The 14512-nt window shown below is 47.3% G+C and overlaps 1 protein-coding gene across 4 annotated transcripts in view; it reads right to left on the reverse strand.

The window, feature by feature from the left end:
• Positions 1-1827: 1827 nt before the first annotated feature.
• Positions 1828-14512, reverse strand: part of ZDHHC14 (zinc finger DHHC-type palmitoyltransferase 14) — a 300608-nt gene continuing 287923 nt past the window's right edge. For 2 of the 4 annotated variants that reach the window (XM_032253217.1, XM_032253216.1), the window contains exon 9: positions 1828-2999. In XM_032253217.1, the coding sequence (XP_032109108.1) occupies positions 2646-2999 (354 nt within the window). In that variant the 3' untranslated portion in view covers positions 1828-2645. Of the gene's footprint in view, positions 3045-14512 lie in introns of all 4 variants that reach the window. The other 2 variants (XM_032253214.1, XM_032253215.1) reach the window with 1 other exon arrangement.

Consider the following 14512-nt stretch of genomic DNA (forward strand, 5'->3'; position numbering starts at 1 on the left):
ACACACTGAAAGAGTTTAGAAACACCAAGGTCTTCTCAGCCACAGCTAGCTGGAACCATTCGATATTTATAAACATAAGTATATATATTTATGTACATGTCACATATGTTTGCGGGAAATGCAGAGTCATCACCTCACCGGGTGAGCCACCCCTCCGACCATCCCTCCTGCCCAGAAGTGGGCACCCCTGGCGGTATCATCGCTTATTCCTCTGATGCTGGATTACTTTTTCAAGCCACAGAGGACAGAGCTTGGGCTTCTCTCTGGTTTTGGTTTTTAAGCCATTAATTATCTAGCAAATTGGCCCATTCAAGTTAATCTCCCTCTTGACCCTGAAAAGCCTGGATTCATTTCACTAAAATTCCCAATCCCCTACTGGATAAATGAAGCCAAGTGTGTGCCAGGGACAGGGTTGGAGGTGGGGAAATTGATAATAAATATTAAGTAAACATTCATTATGTGAAGACAAGTGAGTCGTGATCCTGGCTTCTGGGATTTTTTCATAATGAGGTGAGAAGAAGGGCTGGTCACAGCACAGCAGCAACCACTGAAAGGAAGTGTTAGAAGCGGGGCCTCTGAAGGTCATGGCCTTGCCTTCCAGGGGAGGGAGGTGGGAATGGACTGGGCCACACGTGGGACCAGAATGAGAGCTGAGCCGGATTTGTGGTCACCCAGGGAGCACCCTTCTCATCAGGGCCAACTCTTTCCTGGGGCCTCTGGGGAGCAGGTGGAAGGGAGCAAGGAGCAGAGATGGTTTGGGAAGTTGTGGAAGCTCCTTTGTGGGGCTGCCACTTTGGGCTCACAGGTAGTGTGGGCAAGGAGGATACCTGTGAGTTGTAAGGAGGGCACTGCCCCATTAGTTGCAAATTGCAGGCAGGTACAAGTAGTTAGGTGGTCCAGAAAATTGAAGATGACTACATAGAATGGACCTATTCCATTTTCTATACGTGCATGCAGTGTGAAAAATAAAGATGGCTCGAAGATCTCACACAGCAAGAACTCTGCAGGCCTTTTGGCGTGAATTACCTTCATTCCAAATAAAACGTGTGCTTTTCTTTTTCCTATCTTCTTTCCTTTTCTTTTAGATAAAATAGCAACTCTTTCTCAGGAGAAATAGCCTTTTTCCATAAATGCAAAACATTTGGGGTTTCCTGTATCAATGGTCAATGCGTGTTGTCTTTCATATGGTTCTAAGGAGCAAGGGCATGGCTTTGAACTTGAGTAGCCTTAGCAGTTAGATTTATCATCTGGAAAGAAGTCGGGAGAGGAGGTGCCGTGTCCCCTGCGGCCGCCTCCATAGTGACACACTCCCTAAGTCCAGAGCCAGCTCCTTCCCTTCCAGGTGATCAATGAAAGTGAACAAAGTGGTCATTTTCTTAATTTCATTCTGATTAGTGTCTAGGGAAGGATGACAACCTACATGAGCTCAGCCCAAACTGTAAGCCGATTTCTCCTCCTCATTTACAAGGACCTCAAGTTGCACTTCTGGGATTCAGAGACACGTTAACACAGAAGGAAGCCCAGAAGACACCCAACAGACCCCTTCACCCTGAGTGTCGCCTGCCCCACCTACTTCTGATTAACTGCTGCTCGGCAAACAGCAAACCTAAAGCCAATTCCACTAAGATGGCATCAAAAAGAGATAAAGAAAAATAATGATGGAAAGCTCACCTTTTATCTAAGAAATCATTCTATAAATATCTCCCAGTTCAAAGATGTACTTGTTCAGGGACCATTCCTCACTAGGGATATTTCAAGAAAAGCTCTCTCCATCTGGATGATTTTGTTTTCATTTATGTTATTAAGGATAACTACGCAGATCCAAAATAACAGAGGATGTGATTTTATTGGCTGTCCACGGGAAGTTTCATCACACGTGGAGGTGAAGACCGTGCTGGGGCCTCACGCAATACCTCAACACACGAACTCATGGGGCGGCCAGGCAGGTGAAATGACCCCCGACACGGTGGACCCCAGCTGCCCTCTGCAGCCCCGGTGCCCCCTCTCCACAGACGCCTCAGCCCAATAAGCTGAGTGATGACACTGTCCATGAGTCTCAGTTCGTTGCACTGTCTTCCAACAAAACAGCACTAAAAAATTCACAAAATTAAAAAAAGAGAGGAAGCAGCACTTCCTTGGAAACAGCAACACCACTTAACACAGACGGCAGCATGGCATGCAGATCCACACCTGCTCGGCTCTTCCCTTTAGGATTTTTGTTTTTAATTAACAAATGGAATGGCATGTCTGTTTCAAATATTAGTAGCATAACACGTAAGTGCAATTGCAGTCAGGCCATAAGCGTCAGAAGCCTTCCATGTGTCTATCACAAGGGCGGCAGATGCACTCCAATTCCACCCCTGGAGGGTCCCCGTCCCCAGGCCCATCATAAGAAAGCAGCCATTTCTCTATTTTCATTGTTGTCAAAGCACTCAGGTTGGGGAAGCAAGTTCAAATGAAACCAGGCTCTCAGCATCCAGGGCCGGCTGCCCTGTGCCATTCTAAGTGGTCTCTGTATCCCAGACCTGGGGCCGTCATCTCCACTGTGGCAGTGGCTGGGAAAGTCGCCGTGGGGCACACCCCTCTGCTCACTCCTGCTGCTCGTGGAGGAGCCTCTGGTGCCCTCTGGCCCAGGGCCACGTGGGTCACACGGAGCTGAGCTTCACCAGGCCGCGCACGGAGTCCTCGTGCAGGGAGTCCTGGCTGGCCAGGCCCAGCACGTGCATGGTGCGGCTGTGTGCCAGGGGGCTGCCCGCCGCCAGCAGTCTGGGGGGCGAGGGCGCCTCATCAGGCGTCAGGAACTGGTGGCCCATGTGCTCGTCTTTTCGGGGCATCACGTCTGCGAGCGCGGCCTCGGCTAGGTTGGGCATGGAGGCGGGCGGCGTGGGCGGGCCCAGAGTGAGGCTGGCGCAGGGCGTGCCCAGGCCGGGCTTCCCGGGGAGGTGCAGCTCGTCGCTAGTGAGGCTAGGTTCACTCTGCAGCAGGGGCGTGGCCGCGGCCTGCAAAACGAATTTGGTGCTCTGAATGCACTGGTCTTGGTCGCACTGGAGAGCGGGAGGCGCCAGCAAAAAGAAGGCAGAGAGGAGGGGCAGGGGTGGAGAGGAGGGACAGGGACAGGGCACAGGCGGGGAGGGCAGGGTACGAGAAGAGAGAAACCATTAGTCACACCTCAGTCAGCCAGGCAGGGAGCGCGCACAGTCGCCCAGGTGCATTGGGAGAGACATCAGTGCCAGGCGCTGCAATTGCCTCCACTCAGACGAAGTCACCACGGGTGCCTGGGCATAACATGCAACTGCTGCTCATGAAGACAGTGAAAGGCCTTGGTTCCCAATTTAAAGGACATAATTTTTTAAAACTATCTTGGACAGAGTCACAGGCCACTTATAACAATGGGTGTATGCTGAAAACCATTTTTTAAACCACATTGTTTTAAAAATACAGGGGCTTGTACACGCATGTTCATAGCAATGTAAAAAGCAACTCAAGTATCCACAGATGGATGAGTGCAGGGACACAGTGCGGTGTAGACACACAATGTTAGTGATGCAGCCTTAAGAAGAAAGTGTATTTGGACACATCCCTGAGAGGGGTGGACCCAGAAAACAGCACGCTAAGTGAACAAGCCAGCCACAAAAAGATGAATAACTGTGTGATTCCACTGATATGAGGCCCCTGGAGGAGTCAGGGTCTTGGAGAGAAGGTGGAATGGTGACTGCCAGGGCCGGGGGTGGGAGGGAGAGGGAGCCGGTGTTAGGGCGTGCGGAGGTTCGGTGGGGGAAGAGGAAGAAGCCCTGGAGATGGATGGTGGTGGCAGAACACCACCAATGGACTTAATACTGAACTTGTATATCGCAAATGGTTAAAGTGGCAAATATGCAATGTCTACTTTGCCACCAAAAAAGGAGAGAAAAGTACACGGGTGACAGAAGCCCCTGAAGGTCTGATCAGACTGTTTGGGAAAAGCCTAGAATTCCCCATTGCTACTTTCCAATAGCCTCAAGAGCCATTCCCTAAGCCTCTGTGGTCTGAGAACGCCCGCATTCGGGAAGACGTTTCCTATTCTTCCATGCCACCTTAAGCCACATGACATCTGCCTCGTGTCCTTTGTTTCCCTCCGCTCACTGTGCAAAGAAAATAGTGTAAGCACAGGGGCCGGGCGCAGTGGCTCACGCCTGCAATCCCAGCACTTTGGGAGGCCAAGGCGGGTGGATCATGAGATGAGGAGATCGAGACCATCCTGGCCAACATGGTGAAACCCCGTCTCTACTAAAAATACAAAAATTAGCTGGGTGTGGTGGTGCGCGCCTGTAATCCCAGCTACTCGGGAGGCTGAGGCAGGAGAATCACTTGAACCAGGGAGTCAGAGGTTTCAGTGAGCCGAAATCACATCACTGCAGTCCAGCCTGGCCACAGAGCGAGACTCCATCTCAAAAAAGAAAAGAAAAGAAAATAGTGTAAGCACATTTCCAGCCTATGTGAAATCATGGGCACCCCAATACCTCTGCAAACCCTCTCCTGAACTATGGGCAAGTTTCCGAACAGCTAGAAGAGCCTCAACAGAACTTGGAAATCTTCCACTCAAGCCTGTGCAGCATCTTCTCAGTGAGATTCAGAAGTGTTTTGATGGGAAGGAGGAGGAACAGGCATGGATATTAGGTAAGCAAACTGGGACTCTGCCCTCAAGCTATAGGCTGGGTACGTCACTCCACTTCTGCAGGAGTTCTTAGAACAAGCATGCTTCCCTTCTTCACAAATGAAGACTGTGGGGCTCAGATGGGTTGGGCAGCTCTATCAAGACCTTACAGATTAAAGTAAGGGATGGATCCAGGATTTGAAGCTGGGATAGACCTCTTTCCACTATTACACAGTTGACACAGCAGATGCTTAATAAATGTTATTTGGCTTTCTTATCTCCTCCACTTTATCAGAGGGCTAGAGTTACTGAGAACTGGAGCACCAATGGCTTTGTGATTTAGGTGCTCCACCTCTTCCCGATAAGAGATGCGCCCAGAACTGCCATTGCTCATACTCATACCCCGGCAGCCACAGGGTGGTGCAGAGCCAACGTGCGCAACACAGCCTTGAGGGGAGGGAGGAAGCGCAACCCAAGCTGCGGATCCTGAGGTGCTTGTTTCAGGCAGTGCACACTTCCTTCCCAGCCCCATGAGTTTCTTTCTAAAATGACAAGTAGTAAGCAGGCCATCCCTGAGCCACCCTCTAGCCTAGATGAGAAGGATGAGGGGCTGCAGTCTTCAAGAAATCTGCAGGCTTCAGATGCTCAAAGACTTTGGTCCTAGGCAAGAGGAAAGCTCACAGTGGAGCTGTGAAGAGGGTAAGGAAGGCTCACGGAAGGTCCTTGATCCTCTGTGGCGTCATCCCGGGCAGTGGAACTGCACGACACTGAGAAGCTGGGGAAGGCTTGGGAGAGAAGGGTGCCAAAGTGAGGCAGGGGTTGGGGGGAGTGGGGTTATTTGGAGGAGAGGAAAGGGCATTAGAAATTACTTGGAAGGGGGGCTGGGTGCGGTGGCTCATGCCTATAATCCTAGCACTTTGGGAGGCTGAGGCAGGCAGGATCACCTCAGCTCAGGAGTTTGAGACCACCCTGGGCAAAATGGCAAAACCCTATCACTACAAAAAATACAAAATTTAGCCGGGCGTGGTGGTAGTAGTAGACACGAATGTAGTCCCAGCTTCTCAGGAGGCTGAGACAGGAGAATCACTTGAGTCCAGGAGGCGGAGGTTCCAGTGAGCCGAGATTGTGCCACTGTACTCCAGTCTGGGCGACAGAGCGAGACCCTGTCTCTAAATAAATAAAAAGAAAGAAAGTACTTGGAAGAGGCTGACTGTGAAGCGTTAATAATCCTTAAATGTATTCATTTTTCCAATCACCACCAAAATCATTTGCGCCCCAGCGGTGCCTCTCCAAGCTGTCATGTGGACAGCAGAGTAGCTTTCTCTGCTCTTTCGGGGAATTTCAGCTTAGGGTGCAGGTCCCTTCTGGTGAGGGCTACTGAGCAGCAAGGCTGTCAGGCTGCAGACAGCTGTGGCCTGTGGAGGCTACGGGCGCTCTCCAACGCTGTCAGCTCTGCTCAGGACATGGGCTCAGCCTTGGCAGGGCAGAGGCGGGGGCAGAGCAGCCTCGCTGATTAAACATTCATCTCCTGGAAACTATACCAGGCAGTGCTTTGCAAAGAATGTTTTCTGAACATCACTGCTTCATATTCTCACTGACAGGGGCCGCTGAGCCGCTGCAGCACTCCCATTTCCTGTAATTCGGCACAGCCTCCAGCAGGCCAGGACTGGGAGTGAGCCCCGGGCTCAGCCTGCCCTTCCAGGGCCAAGGCATCCTGTTCTCCAGCTTCCCCTCTGGAGCCCTCACTCATACTAATGCTTTCTGTCCACACATTCCCCCTGGGCTCTAAGGAACAAGGAAATTGCAAATTAGATTTGCTTGTCTCTACTGACCTGAAGAAAGCCTTTTCCACTGAAGACTAATTGGCAAATTCTATTTTAGGGATCAGCCCAAGTACTTCTGATGGACTCTCACAGACTCACAGAAAAATATATTCGAGGGTGGAGCCGGAGGCCATGGTCAAAGTCACACAGTAGGAGCCTGAGGGCAGGGGCTCCTCTCCACTCTGTTTCACCCTCCCTCTCTGGGGACAGGTGGGCTCCCCTCCACTCTCTCTGTCTCCACCCCCCCAGCCCCTTATCCACTCTTTCACTTTGCACTACCCCATTAGCTGCTGGCCCTTTTCTTCTCCCCTGATCACCTCTCTGCCACCTAAGCCTGCAAAGAGCTCTTGCCCACCCATGAGAACCTTCTCGGAAAGGTGGCTGTCGCAGTGGTCGGTTAAGCTCCTAAGAGCTTGTGTTCCCTGTCGGGGTTGATGCAGAGTTGGGTGCACCTTCGGAGACTTCCATTTGCAAACATCCCTTTGCTAACTTAAAACAAAGGTAACAGCCCTAGAGGTGGCTTTACTGGGAAGCTAATGATGCTTCAGGCTTCTTTACTTATGCAGGCCTCTTTCCAAGGCCTCATTCGCTGCATACTGTTGCTTTTTCTTAAAGAGTGTCTCCCATGGCCTGGCCCAGGCTGTTCCAAACCTGGCGCACTCCAGCACATTCCTACTAGTGCTTTACCATGTTGACCTTATAGCTCACTAAGAACTGTGACAAGGGCCAGGCGCGGTGGCTCACACCTGTAATCCCAGCACTTTGGGAGGCCGAGGTGGGTGGATCACGAGGTCAGGAGTTCAAGACCAGCCTGACTAAGACGGTGAAACCCCGTCTCTACTAAAATACCAAAATTAGCTGGGCATGGTGGCAAGTGCCTGCAATCCCAGCTACTCGGGAGGCTGAGGCAGAAGAATTGCTTGAACCCAGGGGGTGGAAGTTGCAGTGAGCTGAGATTGTGCCATTGCACTCCAGCCTGGGCAACAAGAGCAAAACTCTGTCTCAAAAATAAATAAATAAAGAAGAACTATGACAAACATTCTCTGGGCCTCGCTGGTCAGGGCCTTGTTGGAAATGCTCTGGAGTTTGTCAAGGGCAAAGCTTAAGAACTTTAAGAAGGTGTGAAATAGTATTTGTGAAAGAAACAGTTTAGCTGAAGCTGTTTAATTTTTTGTTGTTGTTTGTTTTTTTGAGACGGAGTCTCACTCTTGTCCAGGCTGGAATGCAGTGGCGTGATCTCAGCTCACTGCAGCCTCTGCCTCCCCGGTTCAAGCAATTCTCCTACCTCAGCCTCCCGAGTAGCTGGGATTACAGGAGTGCACCACCACGTCTGGCTAATTTTTGTATGTTTTGTTTTTTTAGTAAAGATGGGGTTTCACTATGTTGGCCAGGCTGATCTCGAACTCCTGACCTCAAGTGATCTGCCTGCCTTGGCCTCCCGAAGTGCTGGGATTATAGGTGTGAACCACTGTGCCCAGCCCGTAAGTAATTTAATTTTAAAAATCCATAGAGAAGTCACTCAGAAATGTTTTCCAGATGACTATTTGCAACCCTGACTTATCAGATGATAAATACCTCTTCTACATAGATTTGTTTAAAAAAGATGACTGTGTCTCCAAGTCTAGCTCTGGGTGTTTCCCCTGATAAAGGGACTGCTTTCATATTAATAATGAACTATTCTCTGTGTCCTCCCCAGCTTTTCTGTTGGGTGCTAGCAGGGGTTACGGGACTGTCACCATGCACCTAAGTGTTTAAGTCCTGCGTGTAGCTCACTGCTTTGAAGACACTTTGCCACATTCAAGCTGATTTCCATTTAGAAGGCAAATCCCAGTTGGGGCACACCAAGGCCAGGCTCTGTTCTGCAGGGTGTTGCCCATCTAAATCTCCTGTAGGCTTAGAAGATGGCACGGCTGTGGACAGAGCTGAATTTTGTCAGATTCCAACCAAGGGCAGCGCCAGGACGCTCCTGACTGGAATTTACAGTTCTCATTAAAGGCTCTTAAAACATCGTCTGTTTTGAACATATGCTTCTTGGAAAAAGCTCAGATATCAAATGACTCAGGGATACCTGATTTTTGTAAAAGAGCTTTTCCTAATTTTCCATTCCGCCAGAATTCCGAGGACGACAGGTTCATAAACCTTTATGGCCGTGATTCCTATTTGAGAAAGTCATGGGGGAAATGGCCAATATTTTCAGGGTTACTGTGGAGATGACCATGAAAAAGATTCTTATACTTCTCCTTTTTTTTAACCTTTACTTCTAATTCTTACTTGCCCATTTCTTGTTGACTTTTCTACTTAACTTTCTTGCTGTCTGGCCTCACCAACTGTCTTCCCCTCTATCCTTTTCTCCCATTGATTTGCCTCCCAATTCCCCTTTTTCCATCTTCCCCTTTTTTAATTTTTTGTCTCTTCCTTTCTACCTCTCTCTCTCTTACTTTGAAGCTTTTTCCCTCCACCACCGAGCCTTCCTGGTTTCTGCCAGTAGAGGGAGACATCACTGCTCGCTTTCTTCTCTTATAATTTGATGGCTGTGCACACATTCCGGCTATCACCAAGAAGCGGCTGGGTATGTTTGAATTGGTCCTACCAGTTACATAACCCTATACAGTCGACTGCTTAGATCTCTGACAGTGACAGTCCATCTTCTCTGAACAGCAAGTTGAGATACTCATGTTTTTATTTCAAAACAACCTTTTGAAAGTTCATATTAATCAAATATTAGGTTAAATCATATAACACATTACCATTTTTTTAAGGTAAAAAATTGGCTGAATGCTGGATTCTAATAGAATAAAAGCTTCATTTCTTGTAAGAGCGTCTGTGAAAAGGCCTTTCTGCTGGCCGCATAGCAGTACCGCTATCTGGAGTGCTGGAGCTTTTGCCCTTATTGCAGTAACTCACTGTGACGGCTGATTTACTGCCCAAATGAGGCGTCGGCATTTCACTTGCAAAGAATTTTATGGCTTCAGATGTCTGGATGTCACACACATTAGCGCTTAATGTTACAATTTGAAAACACCATAGAGATCATTTACTTGTTTCTGCAGATTCTCAAATAAAAATGCTCATGATGGAATATATTGTGTTTTACCCTAGCTAACTTCTTGCTTGAAAAAAACCAAGTGTACAGATGCTACTAAAAGCGAAAGCTAGGAATTTTCTAGATGGTCTGTATACAAATTAAGAATCAGTGAAATTATTTATCACTTTTGCTCCAGTTCTGTCAGAAGTGTCAGAGTTAGGCATCATTTATTTCTGCTTGGCTGTGAGGCTCTGTTCTGGGGTCTTATGAATGCTTATTTACAGCTATAGACATACCACAATCTTCTAAAGTTCACCTAAAATGCAGCTGCAGCTTGGGAGGAGAGCTTTTTTGTATTCTTTTATTTAACATTATCATTTATGTTTGCCTAAGCTATTTTTTTCCTGCTATATTTGATTTTTCAGACTATACAGGGAGAGTTCTTCTGCAATACTAGTTTAATAAATCATGCAACTACTGGTTTAATCTTGTTTTGATAATGGATTGGGGGATTTAAAATATTAGGTTAAGTAAATAGAGTAAATAATTTTCTAAAAACAATTACAGCAATTATGTACCATGTTACTATCTTTGCATTTAGCATGCAATCCCAAAGGACTTTTGTAGCAACAAGTGCCAGACATAAGCATAAATGACGGCACCAGTGCTATACAGAAGTTAAATTATTTGACAATGACAATCAAATGAGGCGTGCACTCTAAAAAGTGGACCCTCACTGGATGTCGTCAGTATGCCATGCATAGACATTGTCCTATATAGATCTTCAGTGCTAGCTAATAATAAGAGCCAATAATGAGGGAAGCAGGAATATTGAAGATGTGGTCCTCAGCTGGCTCTGGATGATTTGCACATGCTTCCAGTATGGTTCCTTGGAATTTTATAGGAGTTCGGATGGCAAGAAATACTTGAGGTCACATGCATCACCTTATTGCTTTAGATGTCACATTGTAACTTCTCTAACATTTTCTTCCTCGAGAATTTATAACCGGGGGAAAATCTCATAGGCACTGAATAACCACCCCCATCCCCAACTTGTGTGAGAAGATACACTACCACTGAATTTTCCCATATTTGAGATAATAAATAAGATCTCGGTAGGTACTTTGATGCCAACTATCTATCAATATTTATCTAATTTTTGACCTGCCATATCAGGGTGTTTATCTAGATATAAAATTATAAAGCCTTTATCTCTAATTTCTAAAATACTGCATATTTCTGTAGAAGCACCTTTTCTATCATTCAAGAAATACCTTTCTTCTCCGGATACTGGTCCTAAAATAAAATGGCAGGCAAAAACTTTTTTTTTTTTTTGAGACAGAGTCTTACGCTGTCGCCAGGCGCCAGGCTGGAGTGCAGTGGCGCGACCTCAGCTCACTGTAACCTCCACCTCTCGAGTTCAAGCAATTCTCCTGCCTCAGCCTCCCAAGTAGCTGGGACTACAGGCGCACACCACCATGCCCAGCTAATTTTTGTATTTTTTTAGTAGAGATGGGGTTTCACCATGTTGGCCAGGATGGTCTCGATCTCTTGACCTCGTGATCCACCTGCCTCGGCCTCCCAAAGTGGCAGGCAAAAATCTAACCAAAGATACCTAGGGCCTCTTTCCCTCCAGCTTTTCTCTCTTCTGCAAATAAACATGCTGAGTCTGATGCTAAATCTGTCTCCAAAGGCTCCTCCTTCAAAGTAAGCACTGGAAATGGCTTTAGGCCAGAGTAGTCATACCCCAAGGCTAATTTAGTGTTTACTGCTGGCAGAGCGGGTAGCAAATGACCCATACGTGGAACATACGCAACATGGGTTATAACATGTCCTCTAACTATAGAGATAAAGCTTCTACTCCCAGGAATGATGGAGAACTGATACTGGACCAACGTTCACTCTGCATGTAAGGGAGTATATGAAACTGGCCAAAGTACAGGAGGCAAATGGTTTCCAGTAGGGCATAACAGATAATGCAAGACTGTAATCCTTGAGGGAAACTCACAAGCTAAGCCCCACAACCAACCAGTTCTTTTCTTGGGGAAAGTTCCCCAACCATTGCACAGCTGGAGCCTGAGCAGACCACCATCGTTTGGCTATAGAGAAAGCGGAAATCAGAGTGTGAGACAGCCAAAGCGTCTGGATCTGCAGGGCAGAAAACTGGAAAAGAGGATGCTGTTCAGAGAGGAAGGACCAGAAGTGCTAGAGGGGGCTCCTCACAAGTCTGCAGCGAAGGGCTGTGCTGTGGATGGGCAGGGTGAACCTCCCCTGCCCCAAAGCTTTTAAAACAGCAGCTGCAATGGGTTTGAAAGAGAAACAGAGATACTAGAGGTGGAGAAAAGTAGGGCATTAGGGACACTGATGTCATTAACACCTCCAACACATTATTAATGTCCCTGGGACCCCTAAGACATAAGAAAGGCTGTGCCTTAGGAGTAAGAATCGTGCCCTAAAGTAAGACCCTAGGCCCGTCGTAACAAGCTTGAAACCAAAAAATCTTCCAAGAAGACAGACTTTGGAGGTTGAGTTCCAACAAATTAAAGAAGTCTGGAAAACACTTTGGGCTTTCCACAGATCTTTACTAACAAAATAGAATACAAGCCCACACAAGTTCAAGGTGACGAGCCAGTAACTGAACTTCTTGCTGTAACAGGAGCAACACTCTTTGGCGTAAGATAACAAAATCCAGTCTCTACACCGTATATCTAAAATGTCCTGTATTCAATAAAATGTTAATAGATACACAAAGAAATGGGAAAATAGAATAGAACCAAATCAAAATTCTGTAAATAAAAAGTACAATAAGCAAAATGAACCATACGCAATATGAAAAATGATCTGGATAAGGTTAGTGGTAGATTGGATATGGCAGAAGAATCAGTGAACATGAAGACGGACCCAAAGAAATTATCCAGTCTGAAGAGCTGAGAGGGATGTTGAAGGAAAAAGCAGAGTCTCAGGGACCTACCCTCTGAGCCAATGTCAAGTCTAACATGTCTATCACTGGAGTTCCAGGAGGAAGGAGAATGGATTAAGGCAGAAAAAAAAAAAGAAAGTGAAGGGCCAAAAGCATCCCAATTGGATGAAAACAATAACTTTCAGACCCAAAGAAATGGCACCAACTCTAAGCAGTGTAACAGCAGAGATCACTCGTGGGCCAGGTCAGTAATTCACTTGGATACTGATATGTTTCCACATGGACAAACCTTTTGCCTGATCTCTACTAGACTGTTCTGAAGTGGTACAAACGGTTTGGACTCCAGGGAGCAAGTAGAAAGAAAAAAGCATGACTTTAATTTGCCATTGATTAACACAGAGAGGACACTGCCGATGCTCGATAGATGTGCTGATCAGGTTGCAGGTTAGATTATGAAGAGGTTGCACATTCAGTCCCACAGCCTGGTTTTATGACTGACCACCACCAATTAATCATCCTTCTGCAGAGAAAGGAGACAGAGCAGTGGGGTGTGGCTTCCCCGGCCCTGGGAGGCGCATTCATGCCACTGCACTCCATAAGAAGACCTACCAGGGAGGCTTTTGCTATGGGGGTTAAGAACAGTGTTTTCCATGGAGTCAGACTGCCAAGCGTGAGGTCTCAGCGTGGCCACTGCTTATCTCTGTCACACACTTAACATCCCTGAGTCTCAGTCTCCTCACTGGGGCAATCAGAATACCCACATCAGACAGTTTTGTGAGGACTAGATGAGAGAATTATTTTGTCAAACCCGGCACACAGGAGCCAATCTTTTTCTCCTTCTTGCTCTCCTTTAACCAACATTTGATGAAACCAACTATCATAGGAACTATTCTAGACTCTGGGTAGAAGCGCTAGGCACACAGCACTGAAGCACTCAATTACTATGATTAAAGCCCTAAGCGTTTTTAATAGAGGGTAACATATTCACTGACAACTGAAATTCCTAAATCCCTGAAGTCTGACTGAAGTTCCCCATAATGTATAAATGAGTGATGATTGATCACTTCCTAAGCGCAGGTTTTCACAGGGGACCGCGGGTAAGGGTAATGGGTTGTGGGGACTGAAAGAGTGTGGTTGAAAATCACTTTCCACACAGCCCCTAAAGATGTTTCTTTATTGAGGTGCATAGCATAGGGTTAAAAGCATGGACCCCGGGGGCAAATTAGGATGTTTTTGTTAGAAAAATGTACTTCAACTCTCCTTGCTCCAGTTTTGTTAATCTATAAAACGGAGGTAGTATTAGTAACATCCTCAGAGGGTGCTGTGAGGGTTAGCAGAAGTTATGGATGTGGAAGGCTTGGAACAGCACGTGGTATGTCCATGTGGTATAGTCTGGGGAGTGGTGAGCCCTGCGTTATTGTGAAGGTGGCTGAACTGCAAAGAGGGGAGTCGGGGAAGAGCACTGAGCCTCAGGTTCCGCTTAGCTCCAGCCCTGCCTGTGCTCTTTCCACAGCCCTGAGTGTGGTCCCGGCACCACAGAAGCCCACGGCTGAACGTACCTACAAACTCCTCTCACTGGAGCTCACGCACAGGATGTTCTTAACACATATCAATTTATTCCAACTTCTTTTCCTCATTCCTTCCATCCTCCAATTTTGCCACATCTCCAAAAGCCTCCACCCTGAATGTGCAACTAGGAGCAGGAGGGAAGCAGTTCTCTTTGATGTAGTAACATGCCATGGTTTCATGAAGTTATGGCCGTGGTTGGATGAAATTAATCTGCAAGCCAAGAGGCGGACACCATGGTCATTCTAGCCATCAGACACTGTAGCCAAGTGAGGAACAACTGAAGCAACAGGAAGGCCTGTTTGCCAGGTGCCTGAATGGCCCATGAATGTACGGTGGAGTGGAACGTTATCTGGTGGTGATAGTGGCCTGTTGATTAGACACAATGGGCCCATAGCCCTGATTACAGAGAAGAGGCTGCTGGACGGGACCTCCACTGGATGGGGGCCTGAAGGTCGATGTTCGGGCCTTGCCACCAATGCTGAAGTCCTCTGTCCAACATTGCTAGGAGATGCTTCCTGTCCCAAGTCTGAGAACTCTGGGTG

This window comes from Sapajus apella, unplaced genomic scaffold (assembly GCF_009761245.1).
Source record: "Sapajus apella isolate SASKATOON/1434 unplaced genomic scaffold, GSC_monkey_1.0 scaffold82, whole genome shotgun sequence".
Lineage (NCBI taxonomy): Eukaryota > Metazoa > Chordata > Mammalia > Primates > Cebidae > Sapajus > Sapajus apella.